Source organism: Caloenas nicobarica, chromosome 8 (assembly GCF_036013445.1).
Source record: "Caloenas nicobarica isolate bCalNic1 chromosome 8, bCalNic1.hap1, whole genome shotgun sequence".
In the NCBI taxonomy this organism is placed as follows: domain Eukaryota; kingdom Metazoa; phylum Chordata; class Aves; order Columbiformes; family Columbidae; genus Caloenas; species Caloenas nicobarica.
This window is the reverse complement of record NC_088252.1, coordinates 4,114,371-4,139,447: the sequence shown is the minus strand read 5'-3', so window position 1 is coordinate 4,139,447 and position 25,077 is coordinate 4,114,371. Positions and strand designations below refer to the sequence as shown.

The 25,077-nt window shown below is 49.4% G+C and overlaps 2 protein-coding genes across 6 annotated transcripts in view; one reads left to right on the top strand and one right to left on the bottom strand.

The window, feature by feature from the left end:
* The window catches only part of VPS8 (VPS8 subunit of CORVET complex), a 67,872-nt gene extending 65,377 nt beyond the window's left edge, over positions 1–2,495 (top strand). For all 5 annotated transcript variants that reach the window (XM_065640121.1, XM_065640120.1, XM_065640122.1 and 2 more), the window contains 2 exons: positions 1,012–1,092; positions 1,801–2,495. In XM_065640121.1, coding sequence (XP_065496193.1) covers positions 1,012–1,092; positions 1,801–1,950 — 231 coding nt within the window. In that variant the 3' untranslated portion in view covers positions 1,951–2,495. The remainder of the gene's footprint in view (positions 1–1,011; positions 1,093–1,800) is intronic.
* Positions 2,496–3,616: 1,121 nt separating this feature from the next.
* Positions 3,617–23,863, bottom strand: C8H3orf70 (chromosome 8 C3orf70 homolog). The gene is made up of 2 exons (XM_065640197.1): positions 23,692–23,863; positions 3,617–6,828 (listed from the first exon to the last, which is right to left on the bottom strand). The coding sequence occupies exons 1-2, from the start codon at positions 23,861–23,863 to the stop codon at positions 6,272–6,274; spliced, it is 729 nt and encodes a 242-aa protein (XP_065496269.1). The 3' UTR covers positions 3,617–6,271.
* Positions 23,864–25,077: the final 1,214 nt, after the last annotated feature.

Below are 25,077 nucleotides of genomic sequence, written 5' to 3'. Positions count from 1 at the left end.
GATGATGCTTTTGCTTTGGAATATGAGCAGAAACGTTCAAAATAGAAACATTGTGATGTGATAAAATGGAACAAACCTACAAGGATCTGTGATGCTCTGTCATCTCTCCCTGGGATATGTAAATGATGCCTTTTGAAGCAGTGGGAGTGTATCTGTGGCCCTCCTTGCGTTAATGCTCTTGTTGCAGTTCTGTTTGCCCTCACCTGCAAGCCTGTAAGTGCCCCGGCGCTGCCGGGGTGACATTTACCCTTGTACCCAGCCGCTCGTACGCTGCAAATGCTGCTGGGCAGCACCGCGATGTCTGTTGTGTTCCGGGTCTCAGGGGACGTGGCTACCTCTGTGTGAGTCACCTTGTCTCCCCCCCCCGTTTTCACCCCTCATTTCCCAGCTTCTAGTCTGTAACATCCTACTAGGGGAAAAAACGGACTTTAGGAGACACGCTGGCGCAGTAATCGTTCCCTGAAATAACTAGGCAGGATCCGTGCCTGCTCACAGCATGCTGCAGCCAGCGCTGTGTCGGGAGCCTGGGAAGACCCTCAGCAGATGCTGGGAAGGGCTGGGGGGAGCTGCTCTGCCTGGGGAAGAGCCCAGGAGAGGCAGCTCCCCCGCAGAGACCCATTACTTCTCTTCCCAGCTGCCTGCAGGGGAGCTTTCCCATCCCCTTTTCTTTCTCTCTTTTTCTGCCTCTCCTTTTTATTTTTTTTTTTCTTCCCCTAAAGGTAACTTAATACTATCTCTGTGCTATCAGCTACAGAGCCCAACAATAAGTCACCATGGATGTAAGGGTATCTCTGTCCTTTGTGCAACAATAGGATTTTTTTTTTTTTTTTCCCCATAAACTAAGGTGCACACAGTGGCTTCAAGCCAGAGGAAGGATGGCTAAAAAACCCCTCCGAACAGGCTGTGGACTGGCTGCTCCAGGCCCGGGGGCAGGAGCAGGGATGAATTTCTGTGGATATGAACTTAACATGTTGTGTGTTGTTTCTGTAACCTTCTCCCTCTCTTTATCAGGCAAGTTCAGAGTCTCTGTTGGATCCTCAGCAAATCCAAGCTTTTGACCAGCTCTGCAGACTCAACCGAGGAACCTCCAGAGTACGTACCACCTGTTTTCCTTTCGGATTTGAATTGGTGAAGGGTGTTTTGCATGTTGTCAGCCCAGACATCAGCACTGGCAGCATGGGCTTTGCCTTTTCTCTTGGGTTTCATTTAGCGCTGGCAATTTACTGTGTGTAGAGCTGGCTGTTCCACATCACAAGGCAGCCCCGCTGCCTCTGACAGGGCTGGGGAATTCACTGACAGCGAAACCACGGAAATGCCTCTGGCACTGAGGCTGGGCCTGTAAAGTGTCCGTGGTGTGAGGTTTCTCAGATTGTTTTTAGATTTGCAAATAACCTCCCCTTCAGACACGGTGAGGATCGCACAGAGGGCTCCCTCCTCCGGCCCCCGGGTTGTCCCAAGACGAGCACATCTCCCCGTTTCTTGCCTCTTCCTTGTGCCTCCTGCCTGTTTTTGGCTTCAGTTGTTGGCACTTTCAGCTCTTTATGGGTTTGTTTTTCAATTATGTAACTTTACAACAACCTAAAGACACCTGGAAAGTTGTTTAATTCGGGACTGTTGTCCTGCACTGAGCCCTATAGGGTCGTTACATACCACATACCCTTTTCTTGATGTGTGTTAAAGTTTTTCTAACTGCTGCAGGAAGAAAGTGAGCCCCCCGTGAGCACTTTGTCTTCCTGCAGCTTGCATCGGTGTTCCCAGGCAGGCTGCTGGACGGTGATGGGTCTGGGTTTTGCCTTGCAGCTAGCTCTGCTGACAGAACTGTCTCGCGGCCACGGTGGTGAAAAGCATGGGCTGCTCAGCGTCTCCCACAGTGACCCGGCCACCAGCAGCGTCTTCCAGAACGAGAACTTCCAGCTCCACCTGGCCCCCCCTCCGCTGGCTGAAGACTAACGCGGCAAGGCCGCGACTGGTATCAGGTCTCGGTGCTGGGAAGCCTTTCCATCACAACACTGGACTTTTCCCCCTCCGCCGCCCTTCCCGGACCCCTGTGTGCTGTGCTGAGCCTCGCTGCGGGGTTTGTAGCAGCGGGTGATCTCCCAGCTCTGCCGCCACCTCTCGCTAAACCGAGGCAGCCGTGGGGCAGCTGGGCTGGAAGCTGTGAACTCTGGGGGCAAAACCAAGCGTGCTGAAGCACCGCGCAGCACCGGGCTGCCTGCACTGACCCAGAGGCTTGCAGTAGCAGTGGGAACTTTGGAGTGTGGCCTGTCCTGTGCCCAGACCCTGCGTTTCACAGCGCCGTGTCTTTGCGGGTGGGTACCACGCTTGAGTTTTAATCGTAGTGCTAGCAAAAGCCGTCATTTTGCCAAGGCCTGGCCCCCTGCCTCACGGCAGCAGCCCGGGGATCTGAGGGCACAGAACGGGCAAACCTGGAAAAGGCTGAAGAATGCAAAGAACAATACATGTGTGAGTAAACTAACCTGCACACGGTGTGTTCCTACAAACTTCATTAAAAAGGCCCTTGGTTGAACTTTGCTGCGTGAGCTGTGCACACGGGGAGCGGGTAACGGCTGCTGCTCCGGCAGTGCTGCGGTTTTCTTGGTACAATTGCCACTGAAGTTGGGTAGAGAAAGAAAGTTTGTGTCACTGCAGGTGAAGCACAAACCTCCCCTCTCTTCTTCTTGTGCCCAGGTTGGGTGTGGGGGGGAGGGATGGGTGTCAAAAGGTGCCACAGGCCCTCGGGGGCTGCAGAGGGGGAGGATCAGTGTGATGGGCACTGATGACCAGAGAGGTTTGTCACTGCTCAGCACCGTTTTGCAGTGCCAAGCTGGGCATGTCCCTTCCCAGGGCACCTTCACCCCTCTGCTCCCACAGCTGCAACCCAAGAGCACTGGTGTTTCTGTGCTGTCACCTCTGGCTTGTGACATGCACTCCAGATCCTGCCTGAACAATGTGTTTTATTGGTCTGGTGGTGGTGATCTCAGCTCTTCCCCTTGGTCGCTTTGTCACCAGCACTTAGGTGTTTTGGGGCACATTACCCTCAGGGTCCCAGCTGTTCCCAGGAGCACCAGGCGTTGCTCTCCACGCACACAGAACGAATGCGCAAGCTGCACAGCTGGTCCGTGCGGAGCTCCCGCTGGACGGCAGGAGCACGAGGCGGTGCTGCTGGCTGGGGAGCAGTGCCAGTGCCCGGCCTGCCCCGTGTGCTCATCGCCTTCCCACTAACAACTACAAAACGGTGCCCCAGACGGACGTTTCCAGCCTGCAGCCGCATGGTAAGTCAAGGGGCTACAGCCAGCTGCATTTTCACAGACATCAGCCTGAGCTGCAGCTCTTTTCCCTGCTGTCCTCCCCGACAGGGGCAGCTCTTCTTTCACAGAACGGGGCTGTGAGGTTGCCCACCAGCCCCGGTACTTACCAGATGCCCAAACCCAGGTGGGGCTGGGCTGGCTGTGTTCTACCTGGTTACTACATTTCTCTGCCTAGCGCTGGGTGCGTGTTTCAGGTGCTGCCATCTGAAGCCATACATGACCCTTCCTTTGCTGGAAATATCAGATTGTTTCACTCTAGTATGGAAAATAAACAGTTAATTAGGACAAGCAGAACTGCAGTCGTTTAGTATTTTATTAAAGAGGAAATATACACACCTCTCCCTGGCTGAGTGAAGCAGGGAGCCCAGGGCATGTCTCTTACAGCGCGTCTACGCCAGCATGTTTGTGCAAAGAAAAGAGATCGTGTTTCTGCGAGGAGCGTGTTTCTGAGCTGGGGTGCGTGATGGAGCACAGAGAGGAACCTGCCACTGTGCTGGCTGCTTGAACGCCTTCCAGAACTAGCCCTGTCCCACACCAGCCCGCTCCACTGACATTTTACAGGTACAACAGCAGGAAGAGGCAGCTTATTGTGCTTAAGACATTTGAACAAATCCTGGGTAGGAGACACTCACAGCTTGTGAATATTGCTAATTACTTACAGTTAAGAAAGAACGTATCCTGACGACAGTGATATGAACCTGCAAGACCAGAGGATCTCCCGGTAAGTCTCGGCCATAACTACCACCCGACTGAATCTCATCGCGCTCACGGCAGGCGGAGGCAGCTCCTGCTTGCAGACAAGGTGAGCTCGTGCGGAGTCAGGGGGTCCCGATGACCCGTTCTGTGCGTGGCACCGGCGGGCAGAGCTGCTGAGGGGCGCCCTGGCCTCGGGAAAGGTCCCGCTGTCACCAGGCCCTTGGCGAGGGGCACCCACCAGCACCCCCATCCTCCGGGGAAGGAGAAGTCACCTCTGGGGACAAGGCTCAGGTAGGCCAGGCACGAGAGGGAGCTTTTCCAGCTCTCTGCTTAGATTACAATTAAACAAGTAAATAAGAATAAATGCTGCAGGTTTATACATAATGCTTCTTTCTACCTATGGAATGTGTCTGAATGGTCAAAAGACACTAAAAGGTTGTTAGAAACCTTAGTTAACCAAGAAAGACAACCCCACCCTTAAAAAATAAATAAATCCTATTTAGCTTTACTACGGCCTTTGTTTAAATACCCTCAGAAAAACAGAGTATATTTTCAGGTGCTTTGTGAGAATGTATCTGTTCATGCAATGGCCCAAGTGCCTCATTTAACAAGCATTGCACTTTTTTATGTAAGTCATCAAAACTATAAAACCTATTATTTTGTCTGAAAGTGTTAGTCTAAAAAGTACAGTATTACTTTATAACCATTTAGGGTAAACTCCTAGCACACGCGCATGTGCACATACACACACTGTTGCCTAAACGTTTTCTAAAGATACTGCTTACAAAGTGTATAAAATTAGTAATACGTTGTCAGGATACAGTGAGAGATGAGCCATCCTATAACATAGACTATAATCTAGTATCAATCACTAAACTGTACACATTTATACAGCCTTATATTCACCAATGACTTCTGAAACGTAAACAGCAAATACACAAAGAAATTCAGTAATGCTGTTGAAAACACAGTTATTACTGACTCCAACTGATTCGAGCTGACTGAAATCTTCTGAGAATGACATTTTTGTTTTGTCAAGCAGGGCTGAGACCAAACCACCAGCGAGACAGCTCGCTCCTATCAGCTACTTGAGGAAACCCCTGCTCAGAATCCCTCCGGCACCGGGTGCAAAGCAGCGGGAGCTGAAGTTTCCCCTCTCCCCTACCATTACTCGGGCTGTATTTTAACAAGCGCACGCGCTACCGAGCCCGTGGGCCACCCCCGCAGGCACCTCCGCGCTGTCCCCAAGCTCTGCCGACACAGTGGTGTGACTGACAAACTTCTGTTTTCTTAGATTTTGTAATTGTTCGGGCAAATGCAGGCCCTGAGGCCATTTGGTCCTGAGTGCACATGGCCGGCACCAAACAGCACAGGAGGAAGCAGCAGGCAAAGCCAAGGGCGGATTTTTTTTGTGTGTTTGGAGGTAGTCACTTCCTTCACTTATCATTTTACACCCCAGTCTAGCATGGTATCGGTTAGACGGCCGCGCTTCACCTCTGCCTGCTCCCCCTCCTGCCGAGCTGCAAAAGCCAGATCCCCTTTCCTAAGAACCACGTGGAATCCCAGCTGGATCCCGGCAAATGATCCCCCTCCGGAGCAACGGTCGCCTTCTCAGGAGATTTCAGAGCCTGACCTAACTCAGCAGATGCTCGATGCATAGCCTGGAGAAAAGTCGGAGGCACTTTGTGCATTCTCTAGCCTGCCATACCAACCCGCGGGAAGAGCGGTGCCAACAGCCTTCGGGAACGGCCGCGCCGGCACTAGAGAAAAGGACGGACAAACACGCGAGGACAGACAGAGACGGACCGAGCGTCTTGTCGCCGCACCTCGCCTGGCTGTTTGAGAAAGAGTAAGGGCAACTCGGTTTTGCTGCTGGCAGGCGTGCTGCACCAGCTCACCCTCTGTGCTTTGAAGGCCAAACATCCTGACAGCTGGAAACATCTTGAATGGCACATCCTTGTAAGAGAAATAGTATATGATGGAACCCAGACCAAGAAAAGGGCCTATTTCAGCTATAAAAGTCTTAAGATTTATCACTACCTTACGTGCAGACGTGGGAGATCTGATCAGGCTGAGAATATGTTAAAATTGCTCAGGCTGCTGCTAGTTCACCAGTTTGCAAGTCCCGTGACCGCACTCCCATGAGGAATCGGAAATATCAAGTGCACCGGAAAAAAGGGATTGTCAGAAAAAAACAGAAAATATAAATACTACAAAAGCAACGTTACTGAGTGGGAACTGGACTGATCTGATACCAACTTGTCGGCTCACACAGTGGTTTCTATAGTCTCAATCACCTCCATTTCGCACTGCGAGGGTGACAAGAGCGGGCATTCGTCTGGTTCCCAGCTGCTATCCGGGCTGTAATCTTCTTCTGAGCTTAGCTCGGCCACCCCCTCCGTGTCCTCGTCACACGACTCCACGTAGTGAACCCCCACCGCATTGATCCCGGAGTCCTCGGAGCTGGAAGGGGACGAGCAGTGATCTGTTTTTGGTGTATTGCTCTCTTTTGTGATTAAGGCATTGCGAACAGCAACTTCCTCGGGCTTTATCTTGTGGGGCAGGAGGGGAGGCTGCCTCTGCACGTAGCACATCTTCCCGTTGATGCATTTCACGCGGTAATTGTCAATGAAGAGGTCTGCGATCGTGCAGAACTGTGGGGAGTCAGGGGGCAGAGGGGGTTGGAAGACAGGTGCAAACTTCAAAAAGTGTTCGGTGAGCGAAACGGAGATCTGGATGGTGTTCGTGGACTCCCGGGGGCGAACAGGTATTTCGGTGCTGGGAAGCTGCTCTACGGGTGTCATGGGCTGATAGACATATTTACCTGTGGGGAAAACAGAAAAGTAGCATTTAAAGATCGTTAGCTTTAAGTTAGACCCAAGCCGATGATGTGATGTTTGCCCATGGCTATTAATAATAACCAGTGATTCCTTGCAGCCACTGTTTTCAACAGCCTCAAGGTGCTCAGTCCTGTCCTGGTATGGATTCTCTGATGCTTAATATTGCAGGTAAGCATAACCTTCCTTACCCCAGTCCTGCTTCAAAGACATCTGTAGGACGTAACTAAATTAACTGCAGGAGCACAGCTCCGTAGCTAAGAAGTGGGACAGACGGCAAGTCTGCTTGCACCCATTTCTAGGGGAAAGAACGCTGAAAAGATGTTCAGAGACTATTTTTTTCCCATTGAACACAAGCAGTTCTAGCTTACAGCTTTACTACAATGATCGAAATTGCGTTATGTTGTTATTATTCCAAATTACAATGTGTCTCTTGGTATGCCTTTCTGTGTTCTCTTTCTTCTGGGGACTAAATCGTGTTTTTCTGTATTACAAACCAGAGGATCATACATGACTCCAATTAGAATTTTAAGGCAGAAAATAAGGGAATTCCCAAGCCATAGAAATGCTTTTGGCATCTTGATTATCTGGTTAAGTAGTAAGAAAATAGGATTATGTTGGTTATATAGAGCTGAACCAAGTGTGAACTGAAAATCTTTGCTAAAAGAAATAAATAAAAAGGCAGAAAATCAGTACTTTGTTAGGAAAAACTGAGAAACCTGAGGCTATGCCTAAGACTGTAAAATGTTGCATTTTATTTGCATGAAGCCTCTGAAAGATTCATGTCTCCCTAGGGGCTCCTACACTGTGAAAGCACAAATCTCCACAAGACTTGCAAGTAACGGGGCTCTCCGAAGAGTTTTGATGCACAAGCTGCAAATACTGCTTTGCAAAGGCAGAACAAGTATCAAAGCGCGGAAGGACTGTTTTGACGCTTGAAGCTCTCCAGGTAAGGAGCAGAAAGCCACCAAAGTCTCGCTGCATTAATGAACCCGCCGTGCTGCGATGAGATCGGCCTCGTGCCTCTGTGTTTGCAGCTCAGAGGTAGGCGCAGCCCTTCTTCCAAATTACCTGTTGTTTTGGAAAGTCGGAGCAGTGATGTATTTCTGCTCAGAAAGGCCGAGCGCAGCCTGGGCAATAGCAAGAGAGGAGGGCTTTCCTTACCCTGAGGAGGGGCTCGCACCCTCCGCTGTAAAAAAAATCCCCTCCTCGGCCTGGGAATCCTTCCCAGATGTGGGAAAAGCTCTGACTGCACCAAATCCCAGGTGGTGTGGCAGCTGGTACCCCAGCTGTCTGTCAAAAGCGCTGGCGATGGGATGGGCTGAGAGATGCCAGCTCTGGGCTGAGAGATGCCGGCTCTGGGTTGCAGCAGCGCGATGGGCTGATGCTGGCTCTGGGCTGCGAGATGCCGGCTCTGGGCTGCGAGATGCCGGCTCTGGGCTGCGAGATGCCGGCTCTGGGCTGCAGCGGCCCTGGGAGCCAGGGCCCACGCTCCGGTACGTCACTAGGGGAAACCTCCGGTGCTGGGGAAGGCTCTTCCCACCCCAGCTGCACTGGTGGCTATTGGAAGGGAATTGGTTTGCATTCAAGTCAGCCGCGCTCCTCTACTGGGATGTCAAACCCCATCGCGGAAGGACGGGGAGGACAGAGGAAATGGTACAAATAGCACAGAGGTGAAAGCAAAGCTCAGGGGAGCGCTGGGTGTGGGAGAGGCACACTGCAAGGACAGCAGACACAGACGAACAAGCATCGGACACGCTGCAGGGAAAATCCCACCTCCGTCGTGCCACGGGAGAAAACAGCCAGACTGAGAGCAACGCGACGTCGGCAGCAGGTGGGCAGGAGAAAAAAGCATGTTGTGAACAGATCTGACCAGCTCCCCTTGAATACCTCATCAAGCACTCTTTTCCTACAATCTGTGGAATGATTATTGTTAACAGAGCCACTGGAAAAGCTCAGTGAAAATAAAACAAGCTTTTTTCCCTCCCGTTTGATTACGGCTGGATGGCAGAAAATACAAAGACGTCCTCTCCGCTTGCCATCTTTTTAACATACCGTGGTGTAGTTTCTAAACTGGCTGTGACTCAGAGGAATTAAGTGCTAGCATCAAACACGGGAACGCTTCAAGCCCAGGCAGAGCAGAGCTCTTACTCCTCAGTGCCCTTTGGCGCAGCAGCACGGATATTTCAGTTCGGGCACTCACTGAGGCATGGGGTCTCTCAGGCATTTTTTAAATCTTGCTGACACAAATTCTCTGGGCAGACCTTACCTTCACAACCTGCTCTAACAGCGGCTGCTTGCAGCTTCCTGCCCTCCGCTCTTCTTTGGGAATCCTGCTTTGGAATTAGTGAACATTGAATATGCTACTGTCTTGCAAAGCTGCACAGATGACTGATGAGCATGCTGCTGGTTGGAATAGCATCTGCTAAAATTCAGCTCAAGGAAACCGAAATGCAGCCTACCCTTAGCTGAAACCACGGTGCTGAATTTCTTCATATACTTGGAGTGATGCTGTGTGGGCTCCTATTCCAGGCCATTGACAACCAATGCTAAAAACTAGATACTAGTGAAAAAAAATTTCCCAACTCAATTTTGTGCCACCTCTATTTGAAGCGTCCAGGGAAGCCCCTGGTGAAGATTTTTTTTTTTTCTTGATCCTGTTAAAAGTCTGCACAACAGGACTACATTTTTCTACTTAAAATAGCTCCCACGTGCTGGCAGAAGGCTGGGGGACGCTGGGAGAAGAAAGCAGGGGATATAAGCCAAGGTACCTCACAGCACAAACGTGGAATGATGAATCTTTGACTCATCCGTTTGACTTTTTTTTTTTCCCCCCCCCCCCAAAAAAAGTGGCAGCAGGGGGAGATGAGGTGTTACCTGGGAGCTCAGCTGGTTGTTTAACCGTTGCAGCAGCACGTGGTAACTCTCTGCGTGTTTCGAAACTGCCCCGCTGGTACTAATTTCAGGGTAGAAGAAAAGAGCGGCTGTTCTGTTAACAAAGGATTTCAGATCCCCTTTGGGTGACCTTAGAGTGGCTGCAGCCGTTGCCTCACGTTCCAAGGACAAGTTCTGCCTGGATACTGCGGGAATGACCCGACAGATAAAAGAGAATTTTCTACGTGAACCGATTTCTACGTTTCTTTAGAATTCTGGCACAAGTTTGTCAAGTTTCAGCTAGTTCTAGGGCCAAGTTTGTTTATTTTAGATTAAATTTCTGTTTCGAAACATGGATCAGGTCCGTTTTTAAGAGGTGCTGGTGCTCACAGCTGGGGCTGTCAGACTGGATCACAGACAAAACTGGGCTTACAGCTCCTTACCCTACAGAACGCCTGTCAACTCAGCAGCCGTGAGGCATCCTATGAAAAATAAATGCAGAAATTTAAAAATAAGATCGCTCCCCACCCCTGCAGCTTGCAGGATTGGCAGGGATGACTTTTTCACAGAAAAATATCACAAAAGTCCCCAAGTTCTCTTATAATACATCTTGGTCTGATTGAACTCCCACTGAAATAAACAGCAATATTTTTGCTGACTTCAAACAGCTGGCAAAAGGCTATGATAAAATAGTATTTTGAGCACCTATTCTGATGTGTTCCTTTTAATATGCTAGCACGTAATTTATTGCCTATTTATTCCAACTAAGTCAGCTGAAGAACTCCTGCAATTGAGCTGCCCTGATGAATGCTCCTGTAAATTACAGCGTTTTGCACAAATACAGATGCCAGACTAGACACTGCATCGCAAGTTGTTTCCTGGGTCCGTTGTCACCGCTGCCCACGCGGAAGACGGTAATTTGGTGAAGGAAAAATACCGAACATACCGAATACGTGTCCAAAAATCCAGCTCCGCATCCTGTGAAAAGCAGTTTGGCTGCCCTTGCAGAAGTTGGGGAAACTTTTGAGTGCTGTAATAGCCACTATGGAGAGATGTCACAGTTCTGGCTTTGCAGTTCCACCACCGTGGCGAAAGGGCTCGGGGGAAACAAGAGCCTGTTCCCCTCCTGGGTGTTGAACAGGAAACGTGTGAAACGAGGCTCTGCCAAAATTATTCTTGTGAAAAGTCTCAATTATCCATGACAGCCATATGCTAACAGATGATATGATGAAATGCGAGACAATGAGAGACTTCAGAAGTAGGTATGTAGGCTATGCTTAACTAGTCACAACTGAAAGCCTGCACCGGTACCTACACTTCCTGCTGCTCCGTGCTGGCAAAGCGTTAGCATCCGTAAAGACCGCGCTTCTTTCATCCCCATCACACAGGGACAGCAGTTTGTACACAACTAAAAAGGACTGATCATTTTTTTCCATTTCTTTGTTATTCAGCTGACCCTTATGAAAGCCCGAAAAAACAAACCTCCAGAGAATTAGCACACACACCAAAGCCGATACTCAACTACAAAACTTTTCCAAACGTGCCCAAGGAAGTAAGTACTGGGCGGTGCTCGTCTCCCTGCTTCTCTGTTGGTAGAAATAGGATTTCTCCTGCCAAACCCGAGGGATACGGTTCACGCGAGCCTTGGCTCCGCGCCGCCAGGGCCACCTGCCCGCAGGTTAAGGCAGGACCCAGCAGAGCAGCCAGCTCTGTCATGACCTCCAGATCTCCAGCGAACTCACGCAACTTGGAAAACTGTTTATCCCCAAAAGCAGATGCGCGCTTCCATATAATATATATAAAGTCTGTCTGAGGCATCGATTAACAGAACTATGCGGCTTAGTGATTGAAAGCTGCATTATAGTGTCTCCTCCTTAAAAAAAACAAATACAAGGCTTTAGAAGTGAGCCACGAGGTAATTTCTTTCTGATTTTTTGCTAATTGAGCAGTCTGCATGCATCCTCACCGAACAGACACAGCAGTAGTTTCTGTGGCTAATACAAAACAACTTAACCATGAAATAAGCAGAGGTGCTGCTTAAACATTTTATTCTCCACTTCCCTTTGTCCCAGCATTCTAGTTTACCTCTGACACTCATTAACGTGCTTGGCATATTTAAAAAAAAAATATAGTAAATCCATATTTCAGCAGTGAGGTTTCTCATAATAAATTCTCAAGTTTTACCCTCTCAAAATGGTACCTTGAAGGTTTGTTTTTTTTCCCTAAAAAAACAATGCCATGAATTGCAACGCACTTCAGAAAACAATAAGAGATTGTTGTGGATCTTACAAGTCAGCAATACATACTGTGTATATTTTTTTGTATGCAAGACACTTAGATACTTTTTAACTGAAACATAAAAGCTTTTTTTCATATGTATTCTTTCCCCTGCAGCTGCTTGGACGAAGATTTCTATACCCTCCAATCTGCCAGCTCATCTACTCTCTAAGCAGCCGCAGCGTTAGTGAAGACCTGCAATGACTGTACCCCGTTTAACCATAACCTGGGTGGATTTAACGCAGCACCGGGGCTTGTGGGGAAGGCACCGAGCCCGGGGGTGCTGGAGGAGAACCAGCTCTGACCTCACCTGAGATTTCAGCGCCCTTGGCCGTGATGTACATGGGAGGGAAATCGGTCCCACTATGAAGAACATAAAAAAAAAATTAACTACCGCACGGCTTTGAAGGAGCGAAGGCAAAGCAAGTATTCATAACGCATGCGGAACAGGAGACAGAGCTACCTCGGAGGGGTTCTGCGTTAGTCTAAGGAGAGTTCACAACGCGGAGGCTCTTCCACATCTCTGCATGAGGAAACCTTGGAGATCAGCCTCTCAAGAACTGGCTTTCTTCATAGCAGAAGATGGAGAACTACCAAGCGTTGTTGCAGTGGGACTTGTTTCCAGTCTCACCAGCATGGCGTGTCGCTGCCTGGACTGGCACGGTAGCCCAAGGACGATGTATGAACCTCCAAACACCCAGCTGGGTCTCCAGGATCCCCAGGGCGGTGGGTGGCACAGGTGACAGCTCCGCAATAACAGACTGGCCTGCGGTTGGCCCCAACCCGTGCATGGGAAGGAACCGGGTACCGTTTCACCGCTGACAAAGCAGAGTCAGGGCAGACGGAAGGTTTTCCTCCTTTACAGATGAAAGTAAAGCTCACTGCCCACAATGTAGAGATGTCCACTGAAGGGCACTCTGCACCCTAAGCCTGTCTGAGGTACCCACCACACCTTTGTTTCAGGTTCGGCAGAGTAGGAGGGTCATTTGAAAGCACCATACTGGTCTGAGCCCCTACACGGAGACGCCTTCCAGCCCCACAGGCTCCAACCGCGGACAAAATGACTGCCTCTGGCTTTCCTCCTTCCTTCTCTCTCCAGTTATACGCACAGCTTGGGACAACAAACCTTTGCAAACAAAGATTGCCCTAACTATAAATATTCACTAAGGACTGTAATAGCTTCAAATTACACTTTGCTTAGACCACAGTAATAGCTTTTACAGAGGGGCGAGAGCAAATAGCAGGAGAAACACAGAGTACATTTGCAGATGGCACATGTGGAAAAAAACCTGCTAACCCAGTTTCCAGTTCTTCCTATTGTATGGAACTGCTACCATGCTGTATCTAGCAAAACATCATGGGCTGTGTTGGGAACACTAGACGTGGAATAAGCCACCGAAGAAAAATATTTCAGGACACTGAGGCACCGTCAGATTTATAGTGCAAGCTCAAGGAGAGGTGATTATAATGAAGCATAACAAAAATGCTTGTCAATGCTGAAGGAGCCTGGTAGATAGAGATATGCAACCCCTTAATGCAACAGATACTTTTGCCCCACGCTTCTTCCAAACAACTTTGAAAAATCACTGAGACTGCTCAAAGCAATTTCTAGTGCAGGGAATGCAAACGGGCATAGTAAGTGATCATAAAACAGATTCCGAGGACACAAGCCAACTCTGCAAAGGAGCACCAGTCACCCCACCACCACCAAAGAAGTCATGCAACAGGAACCTTGGCAGTCTGGAAATAACACCAGGAACCGTGAGCGGGCTCTGACCGAACCCAAGTGTATCATTACAAACAGCACTTTCTCATGGAAGCCCCTACACCAGAGCACTAACAAATCCGTCCTGTTTCCAAGCACAGAAAAGAACCGGTCTAGCGATGTTTCTACAGTGGCTCCCCCAGCAGTGATTCTGTACAGTTGCCAGTCCTCGTGTGAAGGAGAGGTGTTCCCTCTCATTGCGGTACAGCGACAGACAGCTGTGACAGCCCTTGACTTGATGAGCCATAAGCTTTTCACAGGAAACTATGAAAGAGGGAGGAAAAAGAAAATCAGCAAGTTTTTCTTCATCAAATTTGTATTTTAATGCTCTTTTGTCTTGATCTGTTTTGAATACAAAAGTGATTATGATTGTACATGCTGTGAGCTGTCTAAGCCTTTCAGGGTTTTCTGCACATGTCCGCTTAAGAGCAGGTAACTCTTAAATGCAAAACAGATCCCGGAGCTTCCTTCTACCATACCTGCTCTTTCCTCTCATTTCTTACAGGGATTTACCAGACTTAAAGAAAAAAACAACGCTGCAGGCTTAAGAAATGTTTCATGCAGCCATAAACCCTCTTAAAGTGGCCATATTTGCTTACTAACCATCGCAAGGGAACAGAATATGGACACCCAAAAAAAGCAATGAACACCACCACACGCCACACGTGCATTCTGCAAGGAGCTCTTCCCGTCCCCGTGAGGAGTGCCCATACCCGGTTACAAGAACACAGACGTTGCAGCGCAGGCACGAAAGGCGCGATGGTCTCAGGCACAAGCACAGCTTGCCACGAACAGAGCGGCTAAGCGCTGGCCATCACAACCTGAGCTCTGAACCCAAGGATCTTTGCCTTCCAACGTCCCTTTACAAAGCCACCCTCAAAGGAGAGAACAGCTGCTCTTTGCAAACTTCGCCGAGAAATTGTATCCCCAACTTACACTAGATATCTTTTTAAATTCAGTAGAGAAGATAGCAAAAAACGGCTTAGTGCTAAATATTTATTCTACAGAACCATCCCTGTGCACCATCTGCTCAAGCTCCAGCATCCCACCATTTTCATGCAGCCAGTTAGTGTGCTGATATGGTAACAAAGAAGGATAAGCACAGATCAGTGGCAGAAGCTACCTAGAACATAAGGCATTTCCCAGTATCACAGGCACTAGAGAGACAAGCTACAGTCCTCTTCCAGGTGCATAGTACACACTGCAGGAGGGCACCCTGTTTGCAATGGGAACGTTTTCCTGCGAGTTCTCCAATAAGCAGAACAGCTCATGGGTTCTTGAATGGGAAGTCCTCTCCAAAGGACAGCACCACGCAAGAAAGACTCGCGCTCTGCCCCCACAGGAGACAGCCCGGAGGGACCGCTGAGGCAGGAGGTTGGTTTTTGTAGCTTGGAATAGATGCGTCTTGACGGCTACAGCCTGTTTTCCTGGTGGGCTGACAGGAGAAACAATGGCATATGTGATGTGCGGTACCTGCGGTGCTCCCTTCCTGTTGTCAGACTACAGGCTCTCCTGCTGACAAGTCATCTGTGCGGTGGCCTTTCCGGAGCGCGAGCCTTCTGGGCTTGGCAAACAGCACATTCTTCAGCTTTGCTGCTGAGAACAGTGTCCTTATTGCCAGCGCAGGCCATTCTTTTAACCCTTGTCCTCTTGCTTCTTCTGGTGCCTCTCTACACGTTTCCATTCCTGCTTCCTTCAAACCAATCTTTGTATTTCTACTACAAGCCTCCACCAAAACCATTTCTGGAGAATTTAAAGGACTACTCTCCCTGCTGATGCCCAGAATGTGTCGCCACGTGGAGCTGATGTGTGCAGGTATGGGTGCCGACCCTTCCCTCAGAGGACAACTGACGGTGTCCAAGCCTTTCACCAGGGACAGGAGGCGCTTGTGAGTGAGCGCAAACACCTGGAATGTGGCTCGGGATGAGCAAAACGCCAAACTCCAAACGATGCCAGCAGCCACCCAGCACGAACCGGCCAAGAGCACAAGTAAAACAAGCGGTTTGGAGAGCATGCGTGTGGGCGCTCAAGCTCCGCAGCCACCAGTGAGAGCAAGAATACAAATGCGTGCCTCTCGTTGAAGTTGTTTTACAACATAGGTTATATATAAATTCCAACTGTTACATTGACTAAATTAAGGTATATTAAAAACAAGGCCCAGTTGCCAAGCAATCAGATTTTACCTTCCCAGTAGGTTTTTGACCTCCATCTATGTGAATATACTGAACTATTGGCTAAAATGTCTCTAAATTGCATCAACTGCACTTCTTGAACTCTGGGATCACTCACTACATAAAAATTGATTAGTGGAAGAATCAAAGCCATTATGGAAACATACTCTGCAACTTGTGGACAGATAAATTCATGAAGGCACTGGAATGAAAACCGCAATATACTAAAACAGGGTCACTTTAGATGTACAGAGAGAGATATATAGATAAATATATACACACACTACCCGGAATCCAATCTTCTGTCAACCAGCTTTTTACATTAGTATAAGCTTGTGCCATCCATCAATAGCTAAGCCCACACTGTCACAGCTATCATTTTGGAACATCTTATAATGTTAGTAAGTAAAGCACTTTGCTTTTCATCCTTTATAGAAACAAAAATCTCTGGTATAGCCTTGCCAATGTACCAAACTAAGTTACCAAGGCTTGAAGCAAGTCACGAAGCAAAAGGTAGCATTGGTTAAATGGAGAGGCATTACATAAAAACACCCCAAGATGTCCATTCTCTCCAAGCCCAGCTGTGCTGGTTGCATGCACAGGAACAGCAACTAAACAAATTCTCGATGAGCACATAGGTGCTACAAGGCAATCTAAGGTCCTGTGCCAAGCACCTGAAAGCCAGTGCTTCCAACAAACCTGAGCACACGGTCAGCTCTGCAGACCTGCAGGATGGAAACCATGAAGATGACAATCTCGTGACTCGGTTTGTCTCACAGGGCGATGCAAGGATATGACTACGGGCTGCAGTTTAAGATGTATGAAACATCCACCCGCAATCACAAGAGTAGGGATGATGCATTCAAAGGCACTGCAGTCGTGTGCTTTTGCATTTAGGCACTTGGAGCAAGCATGCTTGCAGGTTCAAGCTGGCAAACAGATGTTCTCACCTGCAGAGTCCAGAAGGAAGCCACACTCTTGCCACAGGCACTGTACTCCAGTACAAATTTTATTTTCGAGTTGTTAATCTGCAGTGAGAAAAGTGCTGGAAGCCTTTTAGCAGAATGAAGACCTCTGAGCAGGAGCAGGGGCTCAGCCTTCACCATGAAGCTGTTCAGAACCTCCTGAATTCACAAACAACCGTGCCAAAAGCTGACGGGATGCAACATTAACGAACTTGTCCTTCGGAAATACTTGCTTCCGGTAGGAAACATCCACAGCCTCGTGATTTCAGGCTGGCCCTGAGCAGGCTTCATGGAAACAGCAGCTTAACCCTTCAAGCAGCTACAGAGCTCTCATTTATCTGCAACTCTCCAAGGCTCTTACCAGCAGGTCACTGAGTTTTGGGCAAGCAGACATAATTCTTTGTGAATGGACAGATTACAAAATACAGCCTCATAGTCATGCGTGACACACAGGAGGTTTTGGCCGGCGGAAAGCGTTTTGGTACACAAGGCCCCCTTTTCTCAGAACTTTTGGAGGAAGAAGTGCAGGGATTTCTATTCAAGAAGAGTTAGTACAACAAGATGTACTTACTACAAGTAAATTGAATTCAAAGCTTTTCCTGGGGTCTATTCCTGTTACGTGATATCAGGGGTTTTGTTAATAACAATAATAATAGAACATGCATGTCTCTAAACATAACTTGGCATTATAGCAAGCATATCCAAATTAACGCCAGCAGGTTCTTTCAAGGGCGCTGAGGTTCCCACAGGGTCTGATGAATCTACACATCTGGGTTCTCTTTCTGAGACACAGTGTTAACCGTACATTCATACTGTGACTTGCAGATTATAACTAAAACCAGAGCAACAAAACGCAATTTGGGTGCAGAACGGTGCACCCATAAAAACAGGCAGATAAGTGTTTTTTACCTTAGAGTTACACTTCAGAATGTATTAAGCTAACGTTCTTTCCTTCGTTGCGTACAGCCTAGTGAAATGAAGCTGAATATCATAGCTCTTCAAAGTACAGGTGAAGAGAAGATCTTGCACAGCCACAGGCAGCAAATCCTCATTAAAAGTGTTTTCCCATTACAAGCTGAGAAATTCACCTTTCTGCGGCTCTTGCCTGGTGCTCAGCCTAACGCCTTGCTTGTGCACAAGCATTCTGTCCAGATATACAGACTTAAACCGGATGGATGTTTAGATCCTTTTCACTAAAGCAAATGAAAAACACTTATTTCTCCTAAGATTTGTAATCATCCACCAAGACAAGCCGTGTTTTCGGAGAACACCAAGCTCCAGAGTTCCTACTCACTGCTCCATTCCTATTTAGACAGTTTTCCACAAAGAAAAACGTATGAGCTACTCCAAATATTCAATCTCAGAACTGAAAACACAAGCATGTTACGACTCCCTTTTTATGTTTATCCAACAGCTCAGTCATCAGGATGTAGTTTTGCCCTGTGGAACAGCACGGCTGGAAATGCAAGTTGCATCCCTAGTGCCAGGCTGGCTGCTTGCAGTAAGCTCCAGGCTACATCCCCTTTTGCAGAGATACACGGAAAGCACCGGTACACTACTGTCCTTCTGCTCTCTCCTGGATGATGGCAAAGGTAGGCACTGAAAAGCACTGCGAAACAAGCCCACCAGAACAAAAGTAAAGCTTTTGGAGACCTACAGTGTATGCAATGCTGCAGAGCACCCCAGGGCTTATTTTGGGATCCCCTCCAGGGCTGTAGCTGCTTCTCCAACACGGAGGGATGAACAGAAGCTGGCTGGCAGGCCACACAACTCCTCTTTACACCCCCCCAAGCTTTGTCACGGCACACTTGAATACCTTCAGCAATCATTTTAGCTCACTTACCAGTGGTCTGTTACAGGAAAGAAAGGCTGCCTCGCTGATTCCCCACTTACAGTTTCCACAGGCAGACTGGGGTCTGAATAATTACACGGGCTTCAAAGATTGCCCGAGCCCCTGCTGATAGCTTCTGTCGCTCGAGAGGTGGGAGACACACCATGGAAATGCTCCTTGTGTGCACAGAGCTGCCTAAATGCTGCACACACCCCTATGCAGCGGAGGAAAACACCCACACCTGGCGCCGGGGGACAGGTAAGAGATGTGGTGTGACACACACCGCCACATCTTGCTCTCTGCAAGAGGAATAACGAAGGCCGGCCTCCACAGAGAGCTTCCAGCAGTTTTGTGGGACAGAGGACGAATGTTTTTACTTAAAAATGTTACAAAATATAAAGAGTATTCACGTAAAGACTGGAAGAAACAAAGGTCTGCTCAGAGTGCACGCAGGTGCAGTGAGAATACTGATTTGCCTCGCTCCCTGGCAGCAGCTGTGGGAGATACCCGGATAACGGCCTCTCAGCCCCCCGGCACAGACCGACCGCAGACCCCAAACCACGATGCAGACACCAGCGGAACAGACACACTGAGAAGCGACGGGGATTGCTCTGAGAGTGAAGAGAAACCCTGCTCTCCCTGTTCAGCGGGCAGACGAACAGAAAAGGTAAATACACTCCGATTCTGTGTTTCCAGAATATGTGCCGGCACAGCCAAAATCAGAGAAATCCTTCTCCCCACAACAACCTAGAAAACACATGCCCTTCATGGTATACCACCCTTCATGTAAACCCATTTTCTCCTCTTGGCCAAGGAATGACAATTTCTTAGGTTTCTTGCCAAGCCTGCCTGACCTCATCCAGGACCTGGAGGTCTGGATCTAAACCCAAGGTGTAACTGTCCCGTAATTAGGAGATGCACACCAGGGAGCGGGAACCTATTTCAAAACACACCTGCAAGCGTTATACCCTGCTTAGCAAAACACAAAGGCGGGGGAGCATTTGTATTTTTTAAAACCTCTACTGCCACCGCAATCTTTTTCCATGTCTGAGCCTAGCAACTGTTTTCCCTTTCTCACCACCCCAGGGAGGCCTCGCAGCTTCCACCCATGCAAGGTTTGTCTTCTTGTAAATGGTCCAAACAGCTGAATCTTGCAGAAGTGGTGGAACTGAAATTTATTAGCTGCGTTTATTTCTCAATATAAGATAGGCAAGAGGCTTTCAGTAACTAAAAGCCTGCCTTTTTGATGCTGAACCTGGGGAAAAGAAAAATAATCACAGAAAGCCTAATACAAGGTAGCACAATTACTATTCATTGATACAACTGCTGAGAAACAAGTATTGTGGAACCATTATTCATAATGTATTTTTGATAACTGCAACGTAACACACTGAGAGTTTTGCAAGCTTTTTAATGTAATGTAAGCTATTCAGATTAAAAAAAATAACACAGTTCCAATAGAATACTCTATTTTCGCATTGTCCGGGGAGGAAGCCAATCTTGCAATTGTATCAAGTGTGATGCGTTCTCTCAGCTAATTCTTAGGAAGTAAAATGAGTAAACCGCAGTCAAAGTCCTGCTGTCAGGACAAATGTAACCCCGAGGATCTGATCCCTTCTGACAGAAGCGGGTACCACGGCAGCATCAGTGCGAACCCAAGCGTGAATCCCTCACCAGCGCAAACCCCAGCTGTGGCAGAAATCCAGAGGTGAGGAAAGGCAGGCAGGCACCTTGCTGCAGACCTGTCTCTGGCGCCTGTTTTCTCAGACTTTGGAAAAAGTAAATCAGGTCATTTAAGGCTCTAAACCTGCACCTGACAAACAAAACCCCACAAGGCCGTCAGAGGGGAGGAAGGTGATGAGGGGGCTGTCACCCTGGCAAGGGACATGCATGCAGGGATAGACACAAAGGGCGCAGTGCACGCAAGAGAAACGTGTAACGGGACAAACATGGGGCTGAAGTCAAAACAGCTCTTGAGCCAACACCTTCTCCCCAGGACTGCAAAGGCTTGAGCCCTCAACCCACTTATCTCTCACGGGGCACTCCAGAGAACCACCTGCCATCTCACCAAGCGCGAAATAGACTGAAAATAACCCGATATAAACTCCTGAGCTTAGACACAGAAGTCATACAGATACCCACAGCACTTGAGGTTCTCAGAGCTGTTTGGACACACTAAAGAGCCTCTGTGATCTCGCCTGCCAGTGATTATTGCCATTTTACGGACAGAGAAACATCAGAGGCAAAGAGAGCACGTAAAGCACTGCTCACTTTAGAGCGTGCCAACAAAAATGGCTTTGGGGAATTCAGACTAAGTTCTTTCTCAATTATTACTTCTATGGCCAAGTGGCTCTGCAACACTACATTGCTCCTGTCACTGAAGAAAGCAGATGTGATCCTGAACACACAAGGAGACAAGCTACTCATTGTAGCAGTGGGGAGTTTTTGTAATTTTTCAGTGTAAGTGCACTTTAACTGAGTTGACATTCTCCAGGACCTTGGACGCTGATGGAAAATAATACTTCAAAGACCATTTTAATTGATGTAGAGCTTCCTCTACCCCAATACAGCTCTTAAGAGTCACAGAAAACCACTTTCAAGAACCCTGTGAGGATTCCCAAGTCAGTATTACAGCACTGCATTTACGGAAGATAACTCCCAACACTGTTTAATTACCTCTCTGACCTCTATACAATTTTCCATTATAGGCCTCATTCTTACCCCTTTTAAGTCCAACTCAACTCATTCTGCAGAAGCCAGCTACAAAGAGACCCTCAGCTCTAAAATTTGCATTAGGAAATAAAGGGGCAAGAAGAAAGCGCATTTCCTCATGGCTTTCAGAAGATTAAACAAGAAAATGAGGTACGTGACTGCCGTCATTGAAAATCATAGTTTCACGGGGCAATTGTATCTCAAAGCTTCCTTAGCCATAAAGGAGGAATTAAGAAGGAAGTCTGGATTTCTTGCAAAAGCTGTAATTATTTTTTTTAATTTTATGATTGCCACAGGGAAGTTAAGTGTTGGATGGGGTCGCAAGTGGTCGTTCCAAGAGGCAATCAGCTCCGTGTAACTCCTAAGAGACACCGGTCTAAGCCTTCCTTAAAGGCCTTCGAGGACCATCATTTCTCACCTCCTTAACCAGACTGTTCCCTCGCTTCATTTCTCTTCCTAGTTAAAATGTTTTCTAACATCCAAACCTAAACTCTCCCTGCTACAGGTGACACCTGGCTGCCTTCCAAATCTGCGTAGAGAAGGACTAGAACACAGCGCTCTTTGCAAGGCTGCCCTTACACTTTACAAAGCTCATCTCCCCTCCCTCCATCAATCCTTTACAGCACAAGCAACCCCTTTGCTTCTGCACCCCCTCGGAAATCATATTTTCTAAGCTGATCGCTGCGATATCCTGCAGAACTTCCCCAATTCTCTGACAGCTTTTTCAAGTGTAAGGCTCAGAACTAAGCCCACCAGCCTGGTTTCATCAGCACCGAGCTGAAGGGACTCATTAAATCGCACGCTTGCAATGCTCCTGTTAATTCATCCCCAAGCGAAGGCTTGAGTTCTGGTTTTGGATTTTCCAGCACAAAGGCCTCCTGCTGCCGATGCACAGTCGGTTCGCGATCCGTCTTAACCCCCAGATCCTCCTCCGCAATGTCACTTCTCCAGGTGTTCCCAGCTCTGCATTTGACTTCCCCCTCCCAGGACCATCCCCAATGGATTTCAGGTAACATCTCCAGTTTATCAACCCCATTTTGAGCTGTGATTCTGTACTCCAGAGTGCTTACAAGCTCATATATCTCGACGGCGACCACAAATAACTGAGACCTGAGGAATTTTGGAAAAGAAGAGTATAGCTAGGTCATAACTTGAGGATCTTTGTGTCATCCATGAAATGCCAATGAGACATCCCTGTTCTGTGCAGCAGGTGACCGTGGCACCTTCTCACACAGCCAGTTGTGCCACCACACAGTACTGACTTCAGGGCACAGACAGAAAAAAAATATCGTTCCGAACTGATTTCAAATGAACCCCCAATCGAGGCAAAATTCCTAGAATGTTTACTGAATTCAAACGCAGGCTCTCATCCAAATAAAAGGTGGCTTTTTAGCCAGGCCCTTTTTCCCCACTAAGCAAAATTTGCAAAAAAAACGTGCGTGCAGGGGAATCCACACAGGAGATTAAATTACAAGGAGAGACGGTGACTTAAAAGGAGAATGTCAGGAGTCAAGGGACACCTTCGGCAGCACCAAGCAAGCCTCACGTAAGGGTCCAGCTTTAACCCCGACCATCCAGGCTGCAAGATCTCCAAAGGCAACACGACCTGAGCGCATCGCTCCAACGCCGCGTCCCGACCTCGTCCCCACGCGCCGCTGGAAAAGCCTGCTCTTCCAGGCTACACGTGATTAATTATTCATCAAACTACGTTTGGGCATCCACGGTTCAATCCCTGCCTGCACGACTGTACACATCGCTAGATCGAATGTTAAAGTCGCCGGGCGCCTTTTCAAGAGTTGGGTCAACGCTGGATTTTGAAATGGTAACTATCTGATATATACATATATATATATATACACAAAAGCAGTTACTTGCTACTCAAAAGATTGTAAACCGTACGCATGTAAAAGAAAAGAATCAGACCCGAGCCCGAAGTAGCCGGTGAACGCTCCCCGGGGAAGGGACGGGCGCCCGCGGCTGCAGCCGGCGCCGCACCCCGCTCCCCCTCCGCTCGCCGCCCGGCTCCGGGGGCTGCCCGGAGGGGGCTGCCCGGAGGGGGCTGCCCGGAGGGGGCTGCCCGGAGGGGGCTGCCCGCAGCAGCGCCCCGCCGGGGACCCGCACCCAACCCCGGGGTCCCAGCGGCGTCAGCTCGGGCGGGCTCCGCGGCCGGGCCGGCCGGTGAGGCGGCGCGCGGGGACCGTTAGGACCGTTGGGGCCGCTAGGACCGTTGGGGCCGCGCGCGCTCGCTCACTCACAGTGGCACCATCCCAGGTGGCAGCACCAGTGCAGGCGGAAGCAGCGGCCGTGGCTGTGGGTGGCGCAGAGCGAGAGCCCGTCGCAGGGCTGGAAGTCGGGTCTGCCCGCGCAGCTGCGGGCCAGCGCCTGAGCCTCGTCCAGCTTCTCGCTCTTCGCCGCCGCCCCGCTCATGGCGCCGCCGCTCCGCCCGCAGCCCCCGCGCCGCAGCGGCCAGGAGGAGGAGGAGGAGGATGTGGAGGAGGAGGAGGAGAAGGAGGAGGAGGAGAAGGCGCCGAGCCGCAGCGGGGACCGCCCGCCCGCCCAGCGCCGCGGGGGGCAGCGCCGCGGGCAGGGCCCGGCCGCCCGCCCCGCCGGCTCCTCCCCGCCCCGCCCGCCCTTCGGCGCCGCCCGCCCGGGACGGGGGTCGGGTCGCGGTCGGGCTGTGGCACACCTGAGCACCAGCTCTGCCCGCAAGGGCACCTGCCCTAAATGTTGGCCCGCGATGAGGTTTTAACTGATTTTCAAAGGCATCTTGTAGTGGCAGGAGCAGCGAGCAGTCCTGGCAAAGCCAGGCTGGCCGCCAGCTGGGATGAGCGGTGCCAGCGGGCCGTGCTGCCAGCACTCCGGGCCAGCTGGCTCCCCGAGCATCCCCCTCTCGCCCCGGCCACGAGCGGGTGTGCACAACTCCTCTCCAGACCACACCGAGCTTGTGAAACGGGACCCAGGCACCCCGGCGTCCGGACGGCAGCCCCCAGGAGCGTGAGAAGGAGGCACGCAGGCTCCGGTCCATCGTCGGGTACAAGCGATGTGGGATGCCCCGGGTGTGCGGCTCTCGGCTATTTTATGAGACAGGTGGACACCCAGAGTCAACGGAGCAGGAGACTGAGCTGCTTGCACACATGGCCTGTGGCACACACACAGTTCTTGTTTTGTGGTTTATTCTTCATCACAGAATCACAGAATGTCAGGGACTGGAAGGGACCTCGAAAGCTCACCCAGTGCAATCCCCCCGCCAGAGCAGGAACACCCAGATGAGGTTACACAGGAAGGTGTCCAGGCGGGTTGGAATGTCTGCAGAGAAGGAGACTCCACAGCCTCCCTGGGCAGCCTGGGCCAGGCTCTGGCACTCTCACTGGGAAGAAGTTTCTTCTCAAATTTAAATAGAACCTCCTGGGTTCCAGTTTATTCCCACTGCATACTTCATGCTACTTAGGTCATCTAATCAGGAAAACCATTTATTTCTAAGCATGCAGTGATTTAAAAAACACTGATAAACTCGGTCTTTCATTATGTAAAATAATCAGTAGATATGACTTTGGTTAATAATGACGTGAAAGTGTATTGTTATTTTCCAACAGTCACATCTTTAGGCCAAAATTAAAGTTTGGATTTATCTGGCTACGTTA